General features: G+C 41.6%; 1 protein-coding gene across 2 annotated transcripts in view; it reads left to right on the top strand.

Moving 5' to 3' along the window:
• The window catches only part of CPNE4 (copine 4), a 215669-nt gene that overhangs the window by 192182 nt on the left and 1067 nt on the right, over positions 1 to 22420 (top strand). For both annotated transcript variants that reach the window (XM_071561211.1, XM_071561212.1), the window contains 4 exons: positions 437 to 491; positions 9520 to 9571; positions 13429 to 13562; positions 16315 to 16551. In XM_071561211.1, the coding sequence (XP_071417312.1) occupies positions 437 to 491; positions 9520 to 9571; positions 13429 to 13562; positions 16315 to 16551 (478 nt within the window). The remainder of the gene's footprint in view (positions 1 to 436; positions 492 to 9519; positions 9572 to 13428; positions 13563 to 16314; positions 16552 to 22420) is intronic.

Raw genomic sequence — 22420 nt, 5'->3', positions numbered from 1 at the left:
CACTAGACCCATTTTCTGAGCTGGGGGAGCACATCCATATTTATATGAAATAAATGTTGCAGGTTGTTCAGACAACAGACTCTCTTGCTGCAGTGAGGTAACGCAAAAAAAGGGAGTAATAAAGACTTGTTACTGCATTTGTGGGAGAAGTGCAAGATATCCTGATCCCTCAGTATTCTCAAAATGATTTTAACTTCCAAAAGTACTAGGGGTTCACCTGAAAAATCTCCCATATTACTCCTCCATCTGTTCAGCACACAACCCTAATTCTCCAATCCATGACCCTTCCACTCTGCCATCTCTTGACTTAAAAGCTATTTATGTACTGTTGTGCTGCTTTTTATTTCTGGTGAATGCTTACAGAGGAATAAATGTTTATTGTAACAATATGCATTTCTCTGTGGGTACTCTTGTATTTTTTTTTATTCTTTTCCAGTGACAAAATGTTCCCAGCCTTTGGATTTGGAGCAAGAATACCCCCAGAATACAAAGTAGGTGCATAAATGTAATTTTCTAGTTCCTTTGGTTTATGAGGCACAAAATAAGGGAGAAATGGCTCAGTACGAGGCAGGGACAAGAGGAAGCAGCTCCCTCCATTTTCTGTCCTCTGGCTTTCTGCCCCATTCACTGAAACCAGAAATCAAGGCAGGACTTAAAATAGTTGTTTACACCCAAAATATTTCATGGTATTGGGAAAGCTTTGGTTAGTGGATGCCAGTCTAGTAAGAAGAGAACTGCTTTTTTGAACAAGCCTCATGAAATATATTTTGAAGCTTTGTGAGTCCTGGTAAGACAGAACCTGGTTTTGGAAGACATGGTCCAGTGAGCAGCCTGGTGTTCATGCTTTCTGAGGAAGAGATTTAACACCTTCCTGAAAATACAGACCTCAGAAGGGTTCTGCTGTGTGGCAAACTTCTGTGTCATGGTGGACCTTGTCAGTACCAGGAAGAGAGATACAAATCCATGCTGGAGAGAAGTGGCATTTATAAACAAAACAAAATGAGAGTGATCCACAGTTATGGTGCAATTGTGAGCAAAAATATATAGCCTGGTAGGGCTGGAGTGAAGACAGTGGTGTAGAAAAAGGAGCATCCAACCGAGAAAGGCCTAAGAAGAAATAGGACAAGTGGCACATGCAGAGGTAGTGTGGGCAGAAGAGTAGTTCTGCACAGGTAAGTACCCAACAACTAGGTGGGGATTCTGTAACTCACTACTGTCTGGAAAAGAAAAGCATTAGCCTTATTATGCAGGCTTCATCCAGTATCGCTGTGTGCCCCACTCTGAGTGTGTCTCAGCTGTGGCCTGGGGTAGGGAGGGGAACTCTGGCCAGGTGAGGATTTCTGTGCAGAGGAGGATTGTGTGTCCTTCAGCATGAATCAGTAGATGAAAAAAGATGCCCCAGAATGTTCCTCCCAGCTTGTAGGTTTGATACCTGCAGAAGTTAACATATCTCTTAACAACACTGCTTTCTAAGCTTCCCTGTGCCTGACAAGGTTTTTTGCCTTGCTGTTTTCTTCAAAAGTGACACCAGTGTTAAAGCTTTCCAAAGTCAGAGGCAGCTTCCAGAACCACGCTGTAGATTTTAATGTGGTCTGTGTGCACAGAACATCTGTGTCTGTTGTATGTCTGTTCCAACTACAGCAGCTGACAGCCATCTCTGCCATGTAAGGGCAAGTGTTCTGCAGAATAAACATGATCAGGCCACCAGACACATCAGTGAAACACAGGAATACTTCTCAAACCCTCAAGGCCCAAATATGTGCATCCCTACCTGTGACTCAGTAGCAGAGGTGACTGAGTTGGGCTGTAGATCACAACGTCACAGCTCCTCCAGTCCAGTACTGGCCTTCTTTGACAGTGCCACATGTACTATTGTGTTTGTCCTAAACAAAAGCACCAGCCCAGTGGTGTGCCAGGGTCAGGTTGTTCCATCCTCTGCGAGGTGACCATGGGGGAAAACTCACAATTTCATCTGTAGAGAGATGTCCTTGTTGAAGGACTGCTTGAAGGAAGACGTTACTGTGCCAGCCGAGGTCTTTGCACTGGTTTGCAGGTGATGGAAGTATAATAAAGTTCACAGCACAAAACTGCCCTTCTCAGCCAGAATAATCAGCTGGTGGCATCGATGCCTCCAGACACACAAGCTGGAAAACTGATGTCTTGCCAGAAGGTAACTTGGGGCCTTTGTAACCAGATAGTCGTACAATCACCAACACCAAATGATTTTCTGCTTTGGCAGAATTGATGCTTGGATAATTTGCTGACAAAACCCTTAAGAAAGTCAGAGACTGGCACTGAACTTAGTAGTCTGTGCATGAATGATGAGTCTTATCCCACAGCAAGAGCTGTCCCAAAGAGTCTCTATGTTAATAACCTCTCAAAGCAAGAAAATGGATGACTCAGGACCTTCAGATTTTGAGAAGTTCGGGAAAAGTAAAGTAAACTTCAGAAGATGGGGCTACTTGCTTGTGGATTACATACGTGTAAACCAAACAAGTCCCAGAGTAAATGGAGATGCAAATGAAGGCCAGAACAACATCTTTAATCTCCGCTATGGAAACTCCTGACAGACAATGACAAAATGACATGACATCAGCTTACCAACAGAATAAAACTTGGAAGAAGATAAGAACCACATTGCAGGGGACTAGCCCTTCTGTGCAACAGATGGGGACAGATAATCAGCTTGGTGCCTGTCATGGGCACATCCAACTGGAACTGGATAAGGAATTAACAGTCATCTGTGCTATTGTTCAGTCCCTCCCTGTGATACTCTACACAGTCCATAAAAGTATCTGTCTTCTTGAAATAAACTGTGTCAACACTTTTGAGTCCCTGCTTGGCTTTGACTGCACTTTTGAATTGAAAAATACATCTTCTAAGAGTGACAAGTTAGTCTCATCACAAGGTATTAATAAGTCAAGACCAGTAAACCTGAAAATCCTTCAGTAATTTGGTCTACACTGGTATAAACTTAATTCAAAGCCAACAATGATTAGCCAACAATGATGTGGAAGACAGCAAAGATGCATAAGAGGCAGAGAAGAAACTGATAAAAGTAACAAAGACTGTTTAAAAAAGTGCTCCCAGGTTTCTTCCTTGACTTCTTACCTTCTGCTGCAAAACTATAACACTATAGACACCACAGCAATACTGCACATCTTGTGTTATTTAAATGTTCTTTTCCTATTTTCAGTCACAAGTATTACAAATCATACATATCTTTGGTTTAATTAAAGGAGGGCAGTGTCATTACTGTAATAATTTACATCAAATTTACGTTGAACCATTATGAGAACTTCTAAGTTCTGACACCATCATGTGGATAAATCAGCCTTTCATTCATTTAGAGTGTCTGCTTTGGAGCCTCCAGCCCTACTCTCATAGCACATTTGTCTATGCACTCCAGCACCTGGTCTTTTATTTCTTCCAGTAGGCAACAAATTGCTGGAGCAGTGGAAGAAATTACTCCCACTGCCAAGGGTTCCTAAGTAACCACAAGAGCCTTCATATGACCTAAACATCATCTTCCTTCATGAACAATGTCAGTATCCACCTCTGCAGCCTCTTCATAAATCTCTTGAGGTTGTATCCCTTTAACATGTTTTTATATACGTTTTCTACAGAATTTCCATTTCAAGAGCACACTGTTAGGTTGCATTGACTTTATTTCCCCTCATTTCATCTCCAAGTGACATGCTTCAGCTCTTAGCAGAAAACCAGCAGTTGTTTAGTGGCATAAGGAATCTGTGGGAGTGGAGGAAGCAAGACACACCATATATATCATTCCTTATCACTCTAGGGATCTTTTATCCAGTATTTGACAATATTACCTTTTCCTCCCAAGACCTGACAAACACATCACTCTGCTCCTTGATCTGACTAAACCTCTGAGAGAAATATTCCCCTCTTAAGTTTCTATCATACAAAATTTGCAGAACATGCCAGTTATTCCACAGCAGTGTCTACAACCCATCCCTTTTCTTTTTTTGGTTTTGGTCTGGTTTTTTGGGGTTTTTTTGCAATGAGAAGAAGCATCTGCGAGGTCTGGTGCAAAGTGCAGAGGTGTTAGATAACGTGGACTCAGGCACTGCTGTGAACGGTCACAGTGAAGAGGAGGAAAGCAAGCTAAGCACACACTCACTTCTTAGCAGGCAGAACTCAGAAGAGTTGAAAAACCACTCAGCAGCACAAAACTGAAAAGAAAGTTCCAGTTGTGTCAACCCCATGATAGGTGTGTGGCCAATAGTGAAGGCCTCTCTCCTAAGGAAGAATTGCAGACTGACTCCTGAGTAGGTACTAAACAACTTGCAGTTTGTTTTAGGACAGCTCTGGTTATTTCTGCATTTTTAGTGAAAGCTTCACTCACTGCTTATGTGGTGGAGGGAATCTTACTGCAGTTACAGACACAGGCCAGCATCTTTACCACCCTGCACTGCAATGTCTGGGCAGATAAGGGACTTAAAAAGCACTGTGGCCTTTGTGATTCCTGCACTTTTCAGGAGCTTGAGGGCAAAATAAATGCAAACCTGACAAAAAATGGAACAATAGAAGGATGTTTAATGGACCAAGGAAAAACCCACAATTTGTCACCTTATCCACACAACTTGGATTTGGACATGAAAACTGGCAGCATGCTCAAAAATCAATTAGAAAGGAAAATAAATAGCCCAGCTTTGCCAAGCAGAAATGCCTACAATGTGGTCTTAGCAAGAAACGCAAGCTGTCCAGCTCCCAAACTACTTGATTTATGAGCATTCTGAAAATAATGGCTTTTGAGCAATAGTTCTGTAAATTTGTGTCTTAAGCTTTTGCAAAATATGCAGACATTCCATATTTAATTTTCAGACTGACAGTGCCTTAATGGTGTTCAGTTTATTCACAGATAAGTGTTCAACATTGTGCATCTTGCCATTTTTGCTTGTATGCATTTATTGTTCATGGATTTTTGACAATCTCTATTTAAATTATTAAGATAGCACTTCTAAATGTGTCTGAATTTGTCAGATTGTTTCTCAAGCAGTCCTAGTACCATCACCACAGAGATTTCTGGAAACCTGGAGATATTTGGAACAGGGAGGTTAATTTAATTGAATTCAACAATCTAGAGAGGAAGAAAAAGGATTACTAATTTTCAGAATTCAGGCACCCATATTCAGCACTTGCAAAATAAATGAAAAATGTTTCTATTTAAAAAAAGAAAATACAGTTTGAGTAAAAGCGTTTAAAAAACACGCAAAGGTCAAAACAGAATAACAAGTTTCAATGAAACTTAAATAAAATGTCTGTGCACAATCCCAAAGCTTTCCAGCAATTTGCTTTATGAATTTTTAGGAGTTTGTTATTTATCAGATTCCAAAGTAGAGCTTTCGTTTGGCTTTTGAGGTTTCTACCTGAGTCCAGAAGACTTTTTTTAGAAATCTCAAAAATTCTCATTAATCAGGAAGTTCTTCTTTCCTTTCAGCCTTAATTAGAAACCTTTTTAGAAAGGGCCATGCTATGAACATGAATTTAATTGCACCCCAATATGAGGGAAATAAGTCACTTGCTATGTTAAATCAAGGTGTATTTTTTACTGAAGTTGTCATAAGTACGTGGAATGTTGGTTATGATTCCTCCAAGAGCCTCTTGGGTGCCACCACATTGATGGAAAACTGCAGTTGCTGTCACTGTGTAGGTATAGACAATGGAGGCATCATACTGTGGCAAAAGAACAATTCTATAATCTGCCTTAACAAAAATATTTCAGACTGTTTGTTCAATTGTCATATCCTCAGAAATGCTGTCAGTGTAATCTACATCATGATGTATGGTAGAGCTACTTATTTTGCTCATTAAAAACCTTGCAGAAATTACCTGAGAAATAGTATGTTCCTGGTTCAGGAAGTTCTTGGACAACTGTCGTTTAATAATCCCACATCCATGATGGGATCTGCTAAATAGTGTCTGGAGAAGATTGATGCCTGGCCAAGTGCAATAAATGGCCTCAGTCAGAGGGTCTGAGTGCAGCTTGTGCAGCAGCCCAGGTAAGGCAGGCTGGTCACGTGTCATCACCTCTGCACGCCAGAATTGCTTCCTCCTGCCCTTTATGGGTTGGTTTCATGGGTTGATTTAAGAGAGGAGGGCTGAGCAGGGAGTCAGCTACCTGTCTGAAACTTAGTCCAGGGCCTGTGACACACTCAGGGGTTTGTGAGGACACTCCTTACTATCAGGCTGACTTCCAGCACAGACCATGGTCTGCAGTCCTTTGCAAACTTTTCTGTGCCAGATGCCAATGGAAAACAGTCACTTTGTATTTGTGTGCCCTGCCATCTTCCAGGATTTCCTTACTGTCAGATTAATCCATAACACAAACCACCCTAGTCAATTATATAAACATGCCTGCTACTGAACAGCCAGGTGCCTTCTTGTTCCCCCTGAGGATTTCCCAGTCTTCAGCATCTTAGGTGTCCACAGTTTTGTCTCCTTTTTCCCATTATAATGTATCAGTTCTGAGGGTGCATTAAGTCTGTGACATTCAGTGTCAGAAAGATGTCATTTAGTGTACCAGCTTTTGGTTCTCTGTCATTAGCATGGTTTGCCTTTCAGTCAACAAAGCCCTTACATGTTTAATTAGGAAAGAAGCCCACCACCCTCTGACATGGGTGAGCTGTACAGGGAGTCCCATCAGGCAGCAGCTGGAGTTCAGTAAGGCCTTCAGGACGTCATGTTTGAAGTCTCTGCTGGTTTGGACCCTCTTGAATTCTGGCCACGACACAGGAGATAGCACAGGGGCAGGTTGAAGCACAGTTGGTTTTACTTAACAGAGCAAGGAATGAGTTCTAAGCATTTGGAGAAACTCTGCTTTAAAAATATCTGCTGTTGCCTTGCCTCGGGTGATCATCTCCTGTTTGTGAACCATCACTGAGCTGCTCAAAAAACTTTTTTCCTTCATGTTATACCTAAATCTTGTTTAAATTGTGATATATTGCTCAGAGAGCATAGGAAACAAGGCAATGCTTCTGCACATTCATTGTGTTTCCTGTCCTGCCCTCAGGGTACACTTTAACACCATTCCTGGAGAATCAGGATGACAATGTACGAGGGCCACTTCTAGGAGGATAGCAGCTGTTACTCAGACACTATTATTTTTTGGATCATTGCATACACTGGCTAGACTTGGCCTTTCCCTATTGGCCTGAATCATTGTCTACATTTTTATTAAATAATAGGCTGGGTGCTATAGCTCTGAACCAGATAAATTGTTCTCATTATGTGATCCTGAAAGAGGTATAGCAACAAAAGCATCCAGACCATGCCTGCATGAGAGATTAAAATACTGTATTCATAGCTTTGGAAAAGAATGGTAATTCTCCCTTAGGTGCAATTTCAACTGCATTTGGCATCAAGAAATAAAATCAGTGAAGAAGCACAGACTGGAACAATCAGCCTGCATGCATGCATTGCCATCCTTCTTGCTTTTGAGGTGCAGTTAATACAAATTACAGAAAGCCTAAAGGAGGAAGAAAGGCTACTGAACAACAAAAAATACCAATGAGTGAAAACTCACATAACAGTTCTTGACAGCTGCAATTACCTTTGGCCTGCAGCTGGTCACAAGCCTGGAAGATACCAGCTGGGCAAAGGGTACCAGGAGACACCAGAGCAGCCACACAGAAGGGTTCTGGAGCACCGCGTGAGTGTGTCTGGCAGAGCTGATCTTCTGTGCCTGCCCTGTGAGGAACATAAACAGTGACTTTCATCCTCCATGACCAAGCAGGATAGCCTGGATGACCCAGGTAAAAGCCTCTTTAAGAGCCAACTGATGCTGGGTGTAGGCACACTGAGTTCCTGGCTGGGCTGAGGTGGCTGCAGATGTCTTCATGGTTTTGCTTCAGCCCTTTCCCATCATGGGAGAAGTACTGCTATATTTAATAATGGTTGGCATCACTGTGGTGAGCAGGGCCAGCATGTGATGGGGAAACTACTCTCTCTGTGAGAAGCTCTCTTTGGCAGTGAGTAGCCAGCTTGCACCACTTGAATTTCACAGAAGCTGCTCTGTAGTCACGTATTTCATCTATAGGTCTCTTAGTCATAGACCAATTTCCATTGTGTTGCCATCTAAACTAGTAAATAAAATAGCAACATCCAAGAAATAAATCCCTTTGAGCAAATAATCCAGGTTCCATTGCATAGGGAGGAAACCAGTTGTTTTCCATATCACTGGGACTGTTGGCACTTTTGAAGGTCCTATAGAGATCTAAAAGCTTAAAATATGTGTAATTGCAGATAGATACATGAAAGCCTTCTTCAAATCTGGGATAATACACCTAACTTCAACTTCAGACTATGCAAATTGTCTGCTAAACTCTCAGCCATATCCACTTTTTAGAAGCCATATACATATATATATGTATATTTGCACACATTGTGCATTGCAAGACAGAATTTTGGCTTCTTCATTCAAGAAAATTTAAGACAAACAGAATTAAGAGGCTGGAGTTCAGAGACTAAAAGGAGTCAAGCCTTCTCAGTGATCCAAGAAATAAGCAAAAAAGAATCTGGAAAAAAAAAGCAGGCAGGAATGAACTTCAAAACCAGAAAAGGGCATCTGAGGAAAGTTTTGGTCTCAAGAGTTTTGTGCTATGGATGCAGAGCTCTGATAGACAGAGGAAGTGTGGAACCTGAGACTTACAGTGCCCTGCATTATTTAGACATACAGAAGTCTTGTATTATTTTCCCAGGTCACTAAAGACACAATACATTGTTCTCTTGGAAAATAAGCAACTTTTTGTACTCACAGTCATTTCTTTTAGAAAACTGCTCTGTAGTGTTTTATGATAAACAGATTCAGAGTGAGAGATTGTAATATGCACAAAATTTGAGGAAAAAGAAGAGATTCAGGGTTTTTTCTTACTTATTCCTCCCCAGAATAATCTAATTTCTTAGCCAGCTTAGACTCCTTGCATTTCTTAGGCTATTATTTCACAGTGGATCTGGGTGACTTTTTTTGCTATTTCTGGAGAATCACTTTCCCAGCACTCCTATGGCCTTAAATGAGGAATTGTTCACACCTGTGAGGACAGAATGCACAAGTGAGCTGAGTTTCTGCTGTCACTGTTGTATCACAACCTGCTTTCTCTCTCCTGCAGTTTGAGATGCTGAGCTAGGGAAAGCTGGCATTTAAATTGCCTCAGCAATGGTTTCCTCTTCTGTGCCTGGCATTGATAGTCCAATTCTGACACCATTTCTCTTGTACTTACATGGTTTTTCTTTGTGCTGTTTTTTCTTGGGTGTTTTTTTTTTGTTGTTGGAGTTTTGGTTTGTCTTTTTTTGGTTGTTACTGACAAGTTTGTTTCCAGTTCAGCTACTTCATTTATGCAGGGAGTTGCAGCTGGGACTGTATTTCACACTTAATGGCTGAAAGTTTGACAAATCTGCAGTTTAGCACAGAAAAAGTGTAAAGGGCATTTAACCACAAGTCTTCTCGGAATAATTTTTCTGACTACAGTCTCCTTTTCTTCTTTCCATCATCTGCAGGTCTCTCATGACTTTGCAATCAATTTCAACGAGGACAACCCAGAATGTGCAGGTAAAGCTCATATGGGGACAAACTGCTGTGTTTTTGCTGGGTGCAAAATGTGATTTTGTTGTTGTTCTATCACCTGACTATTATTCAGAGTGGGTTTTTTAAAAGAAAGTGGCTCAGACTTCAGACCTGATGGGCTCCAAGCTATCAAGCTTAGCTTTAGAAACCTTAGAAAGTGCCATACATTAATTTCCTGAAAAGTAGGTCCCTTGGAAAGTGCACCATGGTGGACATTCCACACTTGCACTTCCCAAAGTCACTAGCCTTTCTGAAAACTAAAGCTGGGTCTTTCAAACTGCTCTTCCTGTTCAGATTTTCTACCTGCTCCTTTCAGCCCTTACCTGCCTTACTAGAGGCTTTCTTTCAGGCATGGTCAGTACAATATGTTCAGCATGAGAGTTAAGATGTGCAACAGTGAAATGAGGAAAAGAACAGAGAACAAGAAATTCAAGGGAAAGATACATTAAAAGAATGAGAGTTCACGCATCTTAAATGCAAGACCTCATCTTCTGGTTCAGTGGCCATTGCTGCTTTGTTGTTGCACTTGAATTGTTGGGCTGCCCCAGCCTCTGCAGGTTTTATGCTTGAGATGTAATTGGGCATAAGTCCTACAGCTGCTTGATGTGTCCGCACAGCTTCTTACATTGCTCTTAAGGAGTTCAAAGAAGCAGAAGTTACATGTGTACATCTAGAAGTGCCTGTAAGCTTGTGAGCCAGATAGACACTGAGACCTCAGTCACACTGACTAAAGTGTGATCCAGAGATGGTGTGGGAAAGCAAAACAGACCTCAGGATTTTGTCTGGACCACCATATTTTATAATGTGTTATAAAAACAGTTCAGAGTGGTCAGCATTAGCTGATAACATATTATGCATGTGGTGTTCAAATACTGCTTTGTTTCCTAATCTAAGACAGGATGTTTGTGACTGTCTGCACACTTCAGAAAGAAGCTCTAGTTGTGTATGCAAAGAAGACTTTTTTTATTCCCCCCTTGCTGCCTCTTTTGAGTCAAAGACTTATTCTTTCATGCCACTGGCATTGTTTTATAATGATTTTTAGTGATTGAAAAGGCTGTCACATCTAGGTAGTGCCAGCAGCAGATCAGAGTTTGGACAGACAAACCATCTGCAAGTAAAGATTCTACTATCCAAACCCCACTATATATGGAAAATAAAATGTAACAATAGAAATTAAAGGGGCTTTAAAAAAAGGAAGGAACTGCTCTGTGAGGCTTGGCTTGTGTCACTTAATATTTGTTATATATTACAACTTTATTTAGTTCTTTGCACAAGATTCTGTGACAAGTTAACCCATTGCCTGAAAGGGGTTCTGGGCCTAAGAAAACATAAAAAAGGTGGTTGCATTACAAAAGAAGGCCAGGGAAGAAATTTTGCAGCATTTGCACATTTATTTGCAAGATACAAAAAGGATTTCTTTGTCATAAATTATTCGTTTTTAAATACTATCCATCTGGGTGAAAGCAAGAAAAGAAGACAAACCAGAAAATATGTTGTTTAATCATCTTGCTGCAGCTTGTTCATCTGCCTGGTGCAGATGCTTGGTTAGTTCCTACCACCCATTTTTCTGTGATGTTTTCCAGGTGCTCTCACTGTGTCAGGCCACACAGAGAGCAGTAACACCAGCATGCTAAGGGGAGAAACAATGCAAGAGGGAGAGGGAGATAAAGTGCTTAGTGACTACACTGTTTTTCCTTTCCTTATAATATTTGGTGTATTTGCCAGAAAGCAAAGTAAACTGCTGAAGAGTATCTGGTTCTAAACCACGAAACAGCAGTTGGATGTAATATAAAAAGTATATGTCTGTTTTACCTTTGAGGAATGAAGTCCCTTTCTTTGTGAAAGTAGAGCTTTTGCTGGCAGAAGGTGGTGGGAAGCATCACTACATACAAGGTTTGTGTATTGATATGAAGATTGCTGGAATTCATAAAATATGGATATCCTCACCTCTTCCTCCTGTTACCACTTCCATTCTTGAAAATTTTATTGTTTATAGCTTTATGTTTAGTATATTGATAGTATGTTATTTTTATAATCTTATAATTAACATTCAGTTTATTGTCTGAGCAAGAAAGTAGGTGACAACCTCAAGTCTGAATGAATGCTGCTATACATCTATCTAAAACTTAGATAGGTAGATAGATAGATAGATAGATAGATAGATAGATAGATAGATGCATACATTGTACTTCACTGGAGCGATTGACAGGGGATTACAAATAAAAATGTAAATAATTAAATTGTGAAAAAAATGTACATTTACTCTGTCTAAAATAAAGGAGTACAAGAACAGTAAGCTACAAAGTAATCCACTCACATATCCTGTTGGTTTGGGATTGGATGGGCACTAGATAGTTCTAAAATATATTAATCTGAGATAGCAAATAAGAAATCATATTTCCAGAACATATTTCTTTTAAGATGAGAGGAACTTTCTGACATTATTGACACTAAATCTGTGTGGAATGCAGGGAATAAGGTTTATCTTGTACAATTTTAATGTGTTAGAAAAAGCCGACAGTGTATCTTGTCATTATCTTAGGGAAGATTTATGAGGCCTTCGTGCAAGGTCAGTAAGTACATGGAAAGAAATCCTTGGCAAGTTTAAAACTGGGAGCTAACAAAAGGTCAGTTTTGCAATATGTAACTTAGTCATGGAATTACCAAGGGAAATTTTGTCACATTGTAGCCAATCACAGCTGTAATTGGAGCAAGTTCTTGTGTCTGTTGGCATTGCAATGGAAAAATACATCTGTAGCCACCTCTCAAGTGAGAAGACTGTGCTCCCCACCAGTTTTACATGGGAGGTTGAAGTGCATCCTTGTCAAACAATTACAACTCCTGTGGTTTCTCAGTAACCAGTCTGCACCCACATATCCTGGAAAGGGGCTGAGTAAAATCTCCTGGGTGAGTTAGACGCAGTGCAGACTGAAACTGGCTTAGGATCTTGGTAAAGTCATTTCATTCTTCAGCATCCTCTGTAAAGCTCTTCAGTCTATCACTTTCTTCTCAGCTTTGGTCTTCTAATCCTTTAGGCCTGGTAAACTGAGTTCTGAATGTGGAGGCCAATGTGCATCACTTCAAGAAATCCTTCTTCTCAATGATTGAAAATACCAATTTCCATTCTGTGATCTGTCAAGTGTGTCATCAGGAGTCTGTGCTCCCTGGTCTGACTATATATATCCTGAAATGAAAAAGGCAAAAATAGCTAGTTCTCCATCCAAACTTCTCAACTGAAGCTCATTTTTCTGTAGACTGCAAAGCATCCTGCTGTTTCCTCCAAGATTTCACATCTTTTGGTCATAGTCAAATTCAACCCGAGCAATTATGCAAATGCACCTTGAAAAATTATTTTCTTAGAACAGGAGAGTCAGGTGTTTAAAAAGATGCTTGAATTTCTAACAGCTTTAGGGTATAAATACAAAGAGCAGATTTGTTGGCAACTACCATGATAAACAAAAACATCTATGTGAGGAGAAAAGTGTTGAAGTGGTTTTTAATTTGTGTCTACCTTTCAGCATGAATCTTAGCTGATGGTCAGGAGATGATCCCTCACATCTTGAACTGAAATATGGAAGCTCTGGCATTGCAAGGTGACACCTGGAAAACAGACATTAAATGCTACTGGGAAGAAGAAATATGGTGTAATGAATTATATATTACAAACTAGATTCAAAACAGCTAGAGACAGCTCCTTAGAAATGACCTGAAGTTGCTAGTCCTTGCTAATCATATGATCAGTTAATTCATTAAGATTCTGCCTGTCAATTGCATTTGAAACAAGCATGAAGTTGGTCACGTGCTCCACATTCACTTCCATTTTGTGTGTCTTTTCATGGCAGGAATACAAGGGGTTGTGGAGGCTTATCAGAGCTGCCTCCCCAAGCTGCAGCTCTATGGGCCAACAAACATTGCTCCCATCATCCAGAAAGTGGCGAAATCAGCATCAGAGGAGACCAACACCAAGGAGGCCTCGGTAAGGGAATAGTGCTGTGTTTGCCTTTTTTGTTGTCTTCTGATGGATCTCTTACAGGCCACCAAAACAATGTGTGCAGATCCAGCCTCTGCAGAAGGCAGCTCGAGCCTGTGTCAGCTGAGCAGTGTACCCAGCCCTTAGAGCTTGCTCTATTTCCTGCTTTTAGAGCTGTTCAGTGTAACACACCCAGTTCTGCACTGTAGAAATGTAAATGTCACCAATAAGGATAGAAAAACTTAGGAGCTAAGCCCTGAATATCTTGATCATATGAAGAGATGAGTTCAAATGATTCCCTACACAGACTACCCAATGTCAAGTCTGTTGTAGAGGCTGTGCTAAAACTTTTCTGTTCACCTAGGGGGTTTTTCCAACCATTCATTTAAAAACTGTAATGATACAGTTTTCAACTTGCTTTTACTGATGGAGTCTCTCATGCCTTTTAGAAATGGGCAGGCAGGTCAGTTAGCCTGCATCTGATACAGAGCCCAGGGCAGATTTCTTGGGCTCAAAGACTGAGGCATAGATCATGTTTGAAATGTACATCTTTGAAATACATGGGAGAAAGGAAAATGAGATGGTTGGAGGGAATATGTGAGTTAATAGGTCTGATACATTTACAAGAGCAGCACTATGGGAGTAAAGGATTTAAGAGAGACTTTGTATGCTGCAGCAAGGAAAGTACCTGTGTATAGAACAGAAGAGAGCTGTGCAGTGGCATGCACCTCATCACCAGACCCTACAGCCTTCTCTAAACTTTCTTCATGTGTTGAGCCTTTCTTAAGTCCTATTAAGGCAGCAGTTCCCAAATATTTCTGCTCATGAGCCTGGGCTTGTGATTGATATTTACAGGAGCATGTAGTGACAGCAAAAGGGGCAGTGGCTTCAAACTGAGGGAGGGTAGGTTTAGATTAGATAACAGAAAAAAATTCTTTACTGTGATGGTACTGAGGCAGTGGCACAGGTTGCCCAGAGAAGCTGTGGGTGCCCCATCCCTCAAAGTGCTCAAGGCCAGGTTGGATGGAGCTCTGAGCAATCTGCTCTAGTGGAAGGTGTCCCTGCCCACGGCAGGGAGGCTGGAATGAGATGACCTTTAAGGTCCCTTTCAACCCAAACCATTCAATGATTCTGTGATTGTTACTCCTCTGTTTTCAGAATCTTGGTAGTATTTAGGGTCCCAGTCCTAAAATGAGGATTTGCTAATGCTTGAATTTCCATACTCACCTAATCCTGAGGTGGCTGCCTCTGTTCCCAGTGCTGCCTCTGAACTAACACGTTATATTGAATAAGTTCCTTCATTCTTTTGCACCTAAGTTTCCTCTCTTTCTGTCTGAAAAACAATTTATAGTATAAATCTTCAAGATGAAGTTTTGTCCTTTAATCTTTTGCTTAATTTATGGCAGTACAAGATGAACAGAAAAGTTTGAGTTTATATCGCTGTGTACACATAAACATTAATGACATTTATTGTGTTGGTATTGCTAATGTAGAGTAACCAAATTCAACCTGTTCATTTTTCCTAGTAATGCACATTTGTTAAATGACTCTATCTGCTTAACAATTCATAAAGGACCCAATTGAGAGTCACTCTTCCCCATTACCAAGTGAAGACATGTCATAGCCATGATCCCAGTTCAGTGTGCTTTGGCATTTGGGGAAACAAATCACAAGCTCACAAAATTTGTTGTTCTCCTTTAGAGAATAAGCAAACCTCTCTCTAGGGCTCTGTAAGAAGTGTTTGACAATGGATATATTGCTCCCTTGCCCTCCTCAGGGGCCCCATTACTCTGCAGAGTGCAGCAGACCTGCTGTGGTGTGGTGCTTCTCCCCCAAGCACAGAGGGTCAGTGAACACCTGCACCCACCCCTCTCGCCTGTTAGCAGAGCTGCTCTGCAAAGTGCTGTCATAACCTTCTGACAGCTCTGCTACAGCCTCGTAATGCTCCAGCAGCCCATTCCTTCCTGCCTCCCACGGGCTCCCAAAGGGAAAGAAATGTAATCAGATCCTGTCAGAACCTGTCAGCAGAAGGGATTGTGCAGCAGATGGAAAATAGGGCTAGTGAGGATGGCAGGGCTATTCCAGACTTCCCAGCCAAAGGTCTGACTCTCACAGCCCTAGCAGCTAGAAACCAGGGGCATCCTTTGGCTTCCTCCAGCTTCAAGTTTCCTGAACCACAGCTGAACTCCAGAAGAGACAAAATTAGTAACTGAAGAAGTTGGGGTGGGAAATGCCATGTATTTTGTATGGCCAAACTTCGCGAACAAAGATTTGGGAAGGGCTCTCCCCACGTGGGTGTGCCCTTCCAGCCTGTGCAGTGGATTTTTTAGGTGAGGCACAGCGTGCGCAGAACTGGCCCCACCATTTAACTCCTGAGGTCCATCTGCCACGGCCGAGTGAGCTTGGACAGTGACAGTGAAGTCCTCAGGACTGTCACAGCACCTGGTACTAACCGGGGCTGACCCTGCTGAGCGTCCGAGATCTGACGGGATGGGATGGCAGGGAGGTTTTAACTGCCAGGGGACGGTCCCCACTGAGACTCAAACCCAGGTCCTTGGGATTCAGAGTCCGGAGTGCTCTCCATTACACCCCAGGACCACCCCTAGGGAAATGCTATATAATCACTATAAAGGCTCTTTTCTATTTACAAAGGTACACAAGTAAGTTACCAGAAACCCTTTGATACTGCACAAGGTTAAGCAGCTTTGGAACTTTAGCTAATGCTAATTTTTTTTTGCTTGTTGTCCCCCAACTTCAGCAATATTTCATCCTGCTGATCCTGACGGATGGCGTCATCACGGACATGGCGGACACCAGGGAGGCCATTGTGCACGCCTCGCACCTGCCCATGTCCGTCATCATCGTCGGTGTGGGCAACGCCGACTTCAGCGACATGCAGATGCTGGACGGGGACGACGGGATCCTGAGGTCCCCCAAGGGCGAGCCTGTGCTGCGAGACATTGTCCAGTTTGTGCCATTTAGGAACTTCAAACATGTAAGCTGTTTTTTCCATCCATTCCACAGAAGGGTCAATGTGTGTGACACACAGGGAATGTTCTCTGAGGCTGGGCTTAACTTCGCATGTGCATGCACTGTTTAGTGAGTCTGTGGCATTGTTGTGTCAGAAATGGAGGGATAAAACAGAATTCAATGTGCTCAGTTAGTGAGCTGGGGAGTGTGGGGAAGGAAGAGATGAGGCAGAATCCATGTGCTTTCTGTGGTGCCAATCCTTGCTTCCACTTTCTCCCTGATTTTAGTCTTGTTATCTTTCCTGACATTCTTCCTGGGGTCTCTTTTCCATTCTCTTTGCATCTATTAGGACTACTGCCTTCTGCTTCCCACCCCTTCATTTCCACAGGCAAATGAAATGTCTGTGATTTTGTCCTCACAGTGTTCCTCAGGAAGCTGTTTCCTTATTGAAATTGAGTTCCCTAAGTTCTCAAACACAGGACTATCCACCCACAGCATCCTAGTTGCCTCCAAACCCTTTCCTACATTCTGTACAAGAACACAGCCAAGAAAGGGCATTACTGAGAGCTTTCCTGTGCCCTCAACCAGCTGTTCCTGAGTGAGCCCAGTGTGGTATAGCAGACACTCTTCAGGAAAGGAAGGAACAGAACCAGCATTAAATTGCCAAGTCTAAAATAATGCATTGGTCATACACTTTTCTTCTGACTCACCTGCCCTACATTGCAGCATCTGTCCCAGGGACTTTTCAGCACAGAGCAGACACAGTGTTCTCCCACAGAAGGGGCTTTCCCACACACAGATGGGTGTTTCAGAGCCCTTTTCCTCCATACGGAGGCATGCATTATTTTCCTCTGCAATGCTGATCACATCCCTTTGCCTACATTTTTCCATCTTTCTCTCCCTGCTTTCCCCTCACTTCTTCTGTTACAATATTTTTGTGGTTCTCCAGACTGTTGTTTGGGGTTTTTTTTTTTGCTCACCTTTGTCTAGGAAAGGTATCCTTACTGTTTGATTTGAGAATTGCTTTATCTCACAGTGTAACTGACTCATTCTCCCTATGAGATTGCTCCTTCCAGCCTGCTGCCATACATTAGTGATCCTTAGATCTGAATAAGTCACACTGAAGTTCTCAGCTCTGGGATGTCTTTGCTCTGTATAGGGGTTTGTACTGCTTACATTTCTTGAGGTTTTCTGTTACCACAGGAGATGTTTTTCCTACTTCCAAAATACCTTCATTTTATTTTTTCTCTTCTCAAGAGTTCTGTTTTCCAATTTTGCCATATTTGTCTTAAATCTAGATATACTTCTTACTTTCATAAACTCTACTGAGTAGTAAGAGAAACAAACTTGTTCCTCTTTTCCTTCGGCCCTTATGGATGCACGCAGGAGGTAATATCCACTGTGTGACATTAGTTTGGTGGCCCCACACCAAATAGCTGCAGATTGGCTGCTGAATCACAGATACTTACACTTCCATGCGGACAGTGGCACACAGTCACCTCTCTGCTGAAACAAAAATGGGCACAAGCAGCTCCCAGCTTGTGATTCCTTCAGCAGGGAACCACCAGTGCTGCACTGCAGGCTATTGTGAAAGGGTCCAGAGAGGAGTTAGATATGGGCTAGTGCTAGACCTACTTTTAATTAGTTGAAAACATGTTTCTGCAAGGATCTGGCAAAGCCAGCTGCATTTGTTATTTTTAGTTTTACTTTGTATTTTGCAATAAAACTCAAATCATCCTTGATTGAATAGATTAACACTGACAGCTGCAGTTCTGGATTCTGAATATGTTTTGCCCCTGGTGTAAACTTGTGAGTGATTTTTATTGCTACCATTGGTCAAATGACAATCTAAATCAGCTAAAAAGAATATATGCTTAACTTCCCCAGTACTGGGAGAGGATAGCAATCTCAATGTGTTTTTCTTGTTAAATAGTGATATTTTTCTCCCTCTTCCACTTAGTAGCAAAGATATTATAGATATAGAGATAGATTTGTATTTGCTCTATCAGAAAAGCCAATATAACTTATGCAACCTGATATTTAGTCTTTTTATTGTGATCTCTCAGCTTTTCAGCAAATGTCAGTGTAATGGATGAGTGCCGGTACCAGTAGTCACTTCTGGTTGAATTTATTACCATATCCCAAATAATATCTCGCTCTCTCTGAAAAAAGTGACATTCACAGCTCTCTTGCTTACCTAGCACAAACAAAAGGCCAGTCTTTTGCATCAACTAGTGAAATAATTTTTCATGGGAGAGATGAGTGTGATGTTTTGATTAAAGCTTACTTTTCCCCACAGAGAAATGCAGATTTAACACATTTGGGAGACTTTCATCAGGTCTGTTCTGGTCAAACACAAGAATTAACATACATCGGCATATTATATTTGACAGCTTTTAGCAAAACATATATTTAGTTAAAAATCACATCCTTTTTGTCAGTGTACCTTGTGTTTTATTTTATTAAGAAGAAAAAAAAGGTTGAAGGATCTTTTTTAGAAAGATTACAGATCAAAGTGGGTAAGGTTTATAGTTTTTTCTGATAAATCAATTCTTGATTTATGCCTAAATCCATGTTATCTCTATTACTGACAGAAGGAGAGAAAAAAATGTTGTGTGTTAACATTTATTTTTTGTTTTGCTGGAAGAGTAAATCAAAATTCGTTTGGAGTCAACCCAAACAATATTTGTTTTCATTACTTCAATTCTCATGACAGCTTGGAGCTCAAATTCTCATATATATCCAAAGAGATCAAAAATAATCTACACAAAAGCTGCACCTGTGAGAAAATGAAAAGGGGTGAGAAGGAAGTTGTAAAAATAACCTATAGAGCAAATCCCTTTTATTTTATAAGTTTGACTTCAGAGAAGGTTCTGTTCCTGTACAGGCATTTAACACATTTCAACTAGTTAGGGTTATTCATATGCCTCAAACCTCATATCCACTTCAGTGTTTTGCTGGCTTAAGACTCAGTGTAGACAGAAGGGTTTATTCATGTCCTACGTGATGTAGTGCAACAAAAGTACTTTAGTAAACCATCTAACCTTTTTTCGCTCTCTTTAAGGAATATCTTTAAAACCATCGAAATAATAATAGCAATTGCAGTGACTCTTGGCAAATCCTGTAGTTGTAGAGGCTTGATGAATTCATGGTAACCATTAACGCTGAAAAATACGTCCTATTGTACAGTGAGTAACACACACTTTGCTAAGGGGGAGCACAACAGACAAAGGGAACGTGTTTTCCCTGAACATAAGGGACTTGGTTTTTCTCTATAGCCATCACCACCCCAGTAATGTGAGTGTCCTTCACCTGAAAGGGTAGAACAGTGATGGTCACAGTCACTGAAATGCAGCTGAAGAAAATCACCTGTCTCGATCCATTCACAGTCCCATTTTAAGAGCTGAAATTCTCTGCCTTTGGGACACATGATATATTTACTGTGCACAAATCTGATGCCACAGGTAGATTGTATTCTGTTCTGATGGTTTTTAATCATAAAGGCTAACAACTGTGACTTAATAACATCTCTATCACAAAGGCATGTGGAAAGCACAGCCCTCAACCTCTGCAAGGAGCAATGCTTTGCCCTATGCATTGTAACTGAAGATTAAGCATAGTGAGGCTATAGAACTGAACCAACAGTCAGCTGTGTTCGTAATGCACACCAGCAATAGAGTCATCGGGATTATTTTCCTGCTGCTGTCTGCTCTGACTGTTGTGTACTAGCTATCAGTTGAGAACTATTCATTTGAGGTGCTTATTGCTAGAATGCTCTTCCAGCAGTTTAGCAGTGGACACATGTTACAGTAAAACATTCATGTCCCATCTGTGTTAAAATGCCAGCCAAGGTAATCCTTACACAGCACAGATGAACTGGGTCTGGGGTTTGGCTCAGAAGTTACTGAGCCTCCTTCTTATATAAGTTCTGCTTTTCACCATCTGGTCTAGAAGTGAGAGGGCTTTACCACCACAAAAGTATGTAAGGTACCAATAGTCCAAATCGTCAGACAGGAAATCACCCCTACCCCTGTTTTAGGGATGCTCCCTGCCAAAAACAGCTCCAGGACCAACAGACATCACTGGCACGATGAAACTCAGTAAAGAAACAGCTGTCCATGTTCAGACTGAAGCGTGGAGACAAGTCAGCTACCCCATGACTACTCTGCGTGGGGCCACATTGCCTGTGAGCCCGTGGGCACAGTAAATGTTTTAGCTTAAACCTCAGTGAGAGGCTTTTCAGTTGAGGATTCCTCAAGTGGCAGTGATTCAGCTGTGCAAATGAGCCCTGACAGAGCCTGTTGTGAAGGGCTGACCCTTTGTTCAGGAGGAATGGATGTGGCGTCAGAAGAGAAGTGGCAAAGAGAGGAGGATGCACAGAGGTGAGTGCTGGCACAATGCTCAGACATGTGAGCTACACGTGATCTGGAGAAGCTGATGGCAAGTGCTCCTACCCAGCACTTTTGAAGACTGAGCAGAGTGAAGTTTCCTGATTGCTCCAGCTTGTGTGTGCAGTGATGGCCCAGGGCTCTTCCCTCACTCCCTGTTTTCATCCTTTATGTATGTTTGTATCTTTGGTACAACAGCACAGATTCAGGCTAAAGTACAGCTTTGACACACAGGGAAGAAGATTTAAAACCCAGTGAATTTCAATAGCAATGTAGAAATCAGTCTGATTCCGGGGTATTTTCTGATTATTTTAGTTGGCACTAGGTGAACTTGAAGGTCTTTTCCAATCCAAACCATTCTATGGTTCTATAAAACAACTCTGGAAAACCATTTTCAGGATGAAAAGAAATCATGTTCTGTCATGGTGTAGCACCTGAGAACAGTTGCTGTGCTGTCACAGCTTTACCAGTTTGTTCATGCAGAAATGTTTCAGGCTTCTTGCCTGCACAAATACTTTGATATCAATGCCACAGTAGGGAAATAGGGATTTGTTTTGTTACTAATACCATGCATGAGTCAAAATTCCCAAACACAGAAAACCCACCCCAAAAGTCCTTCTCTTTCTGGTTTTGCTAGCACTATCTTTGTATTTCTAGTATTGTAGTAGTTGATACTGGAATTTCTAATGTCCCTGGGGCTTTCTGCACCCCTGGATTACCACGCCTCAATCGTTTACATTCGTCTTAAGACTCTGGACACCCTATGAAACAGAGTAGGTCAGTAAACAGTCAATACAACTGCTTTGTGACATGGTGGTTTTGAAACCTGCCTGGCAATATAACAGACAGTGAGGAGGGAAGTGTTCATAAATTTAGGTAAAAGTACTTGGTGTACAGAAGAAATGTGATCCAGCCGCTGGTTGAGGTCCCGTACGTTGTCTGAGCTGCAGTCTGTGCTCTGTCTGGAGATAAACACATTCATCTAAACCTCTCAAACTGACATCTAAGCATTTGCATTTTTACCGCATTTTTGTGGTGGGCTCAGAGTCCAAACAGGCTTCAGAACCCTTGGAACCAGCTCTGCCCAAACAATTAGAAACAAGCAAATCTCAAACCTGGGGCAAGAGGGTGCATGGGAGAAGAGGAATCCAGTTTTGTCACAGCTGAATTCAGGGGCTGAGGAAAATCCCTGCAGCACATGTAGGTAATGGTTGCCCACAAAAGATCCACAGGCCCCTCTGCCTAAAATGAAACATTGTCAGGGTGTGAGGCACAACTCAATGTGCCCTCGATGAAGAGCACCTTTTCTCCTTACACTGCAGGGGACCGTCCTCCCTCCCTGGGGCTGAAGTCAGTGGTCATCCTTATATCCATCTCTACATTTCAGGGTCATCAGTTCTTAAGTCTGGTTGACACCTGCCATTTACATGTTGCAGGAAGAGCTTTAAAGCCTCCACAATGCCTAGGATTGAAGCTTTCTTGTAATCATAGTTTAATTCCAATAAA

This window comes from Pithys albifrons, chromosome 7 (genome assembly GCF_047495875.1).
Source record: "Pithys albifrons albifrons isolate INPA30051 chromosome 7, PitAlb_v1, whole genome shotgun sequence".
Classification (NCBI taxonomy): Eukaryota; Metazoa; Chordata; class Aves; order Passeriformes; family Thamnophilidae; genus Pithys; species Pithys albifrons.
The sequence above is the reverse complement of the archived record's forward strand: the minus strand, read 5'-3'. Positions and strand labels throughout refer to the sequence as shown.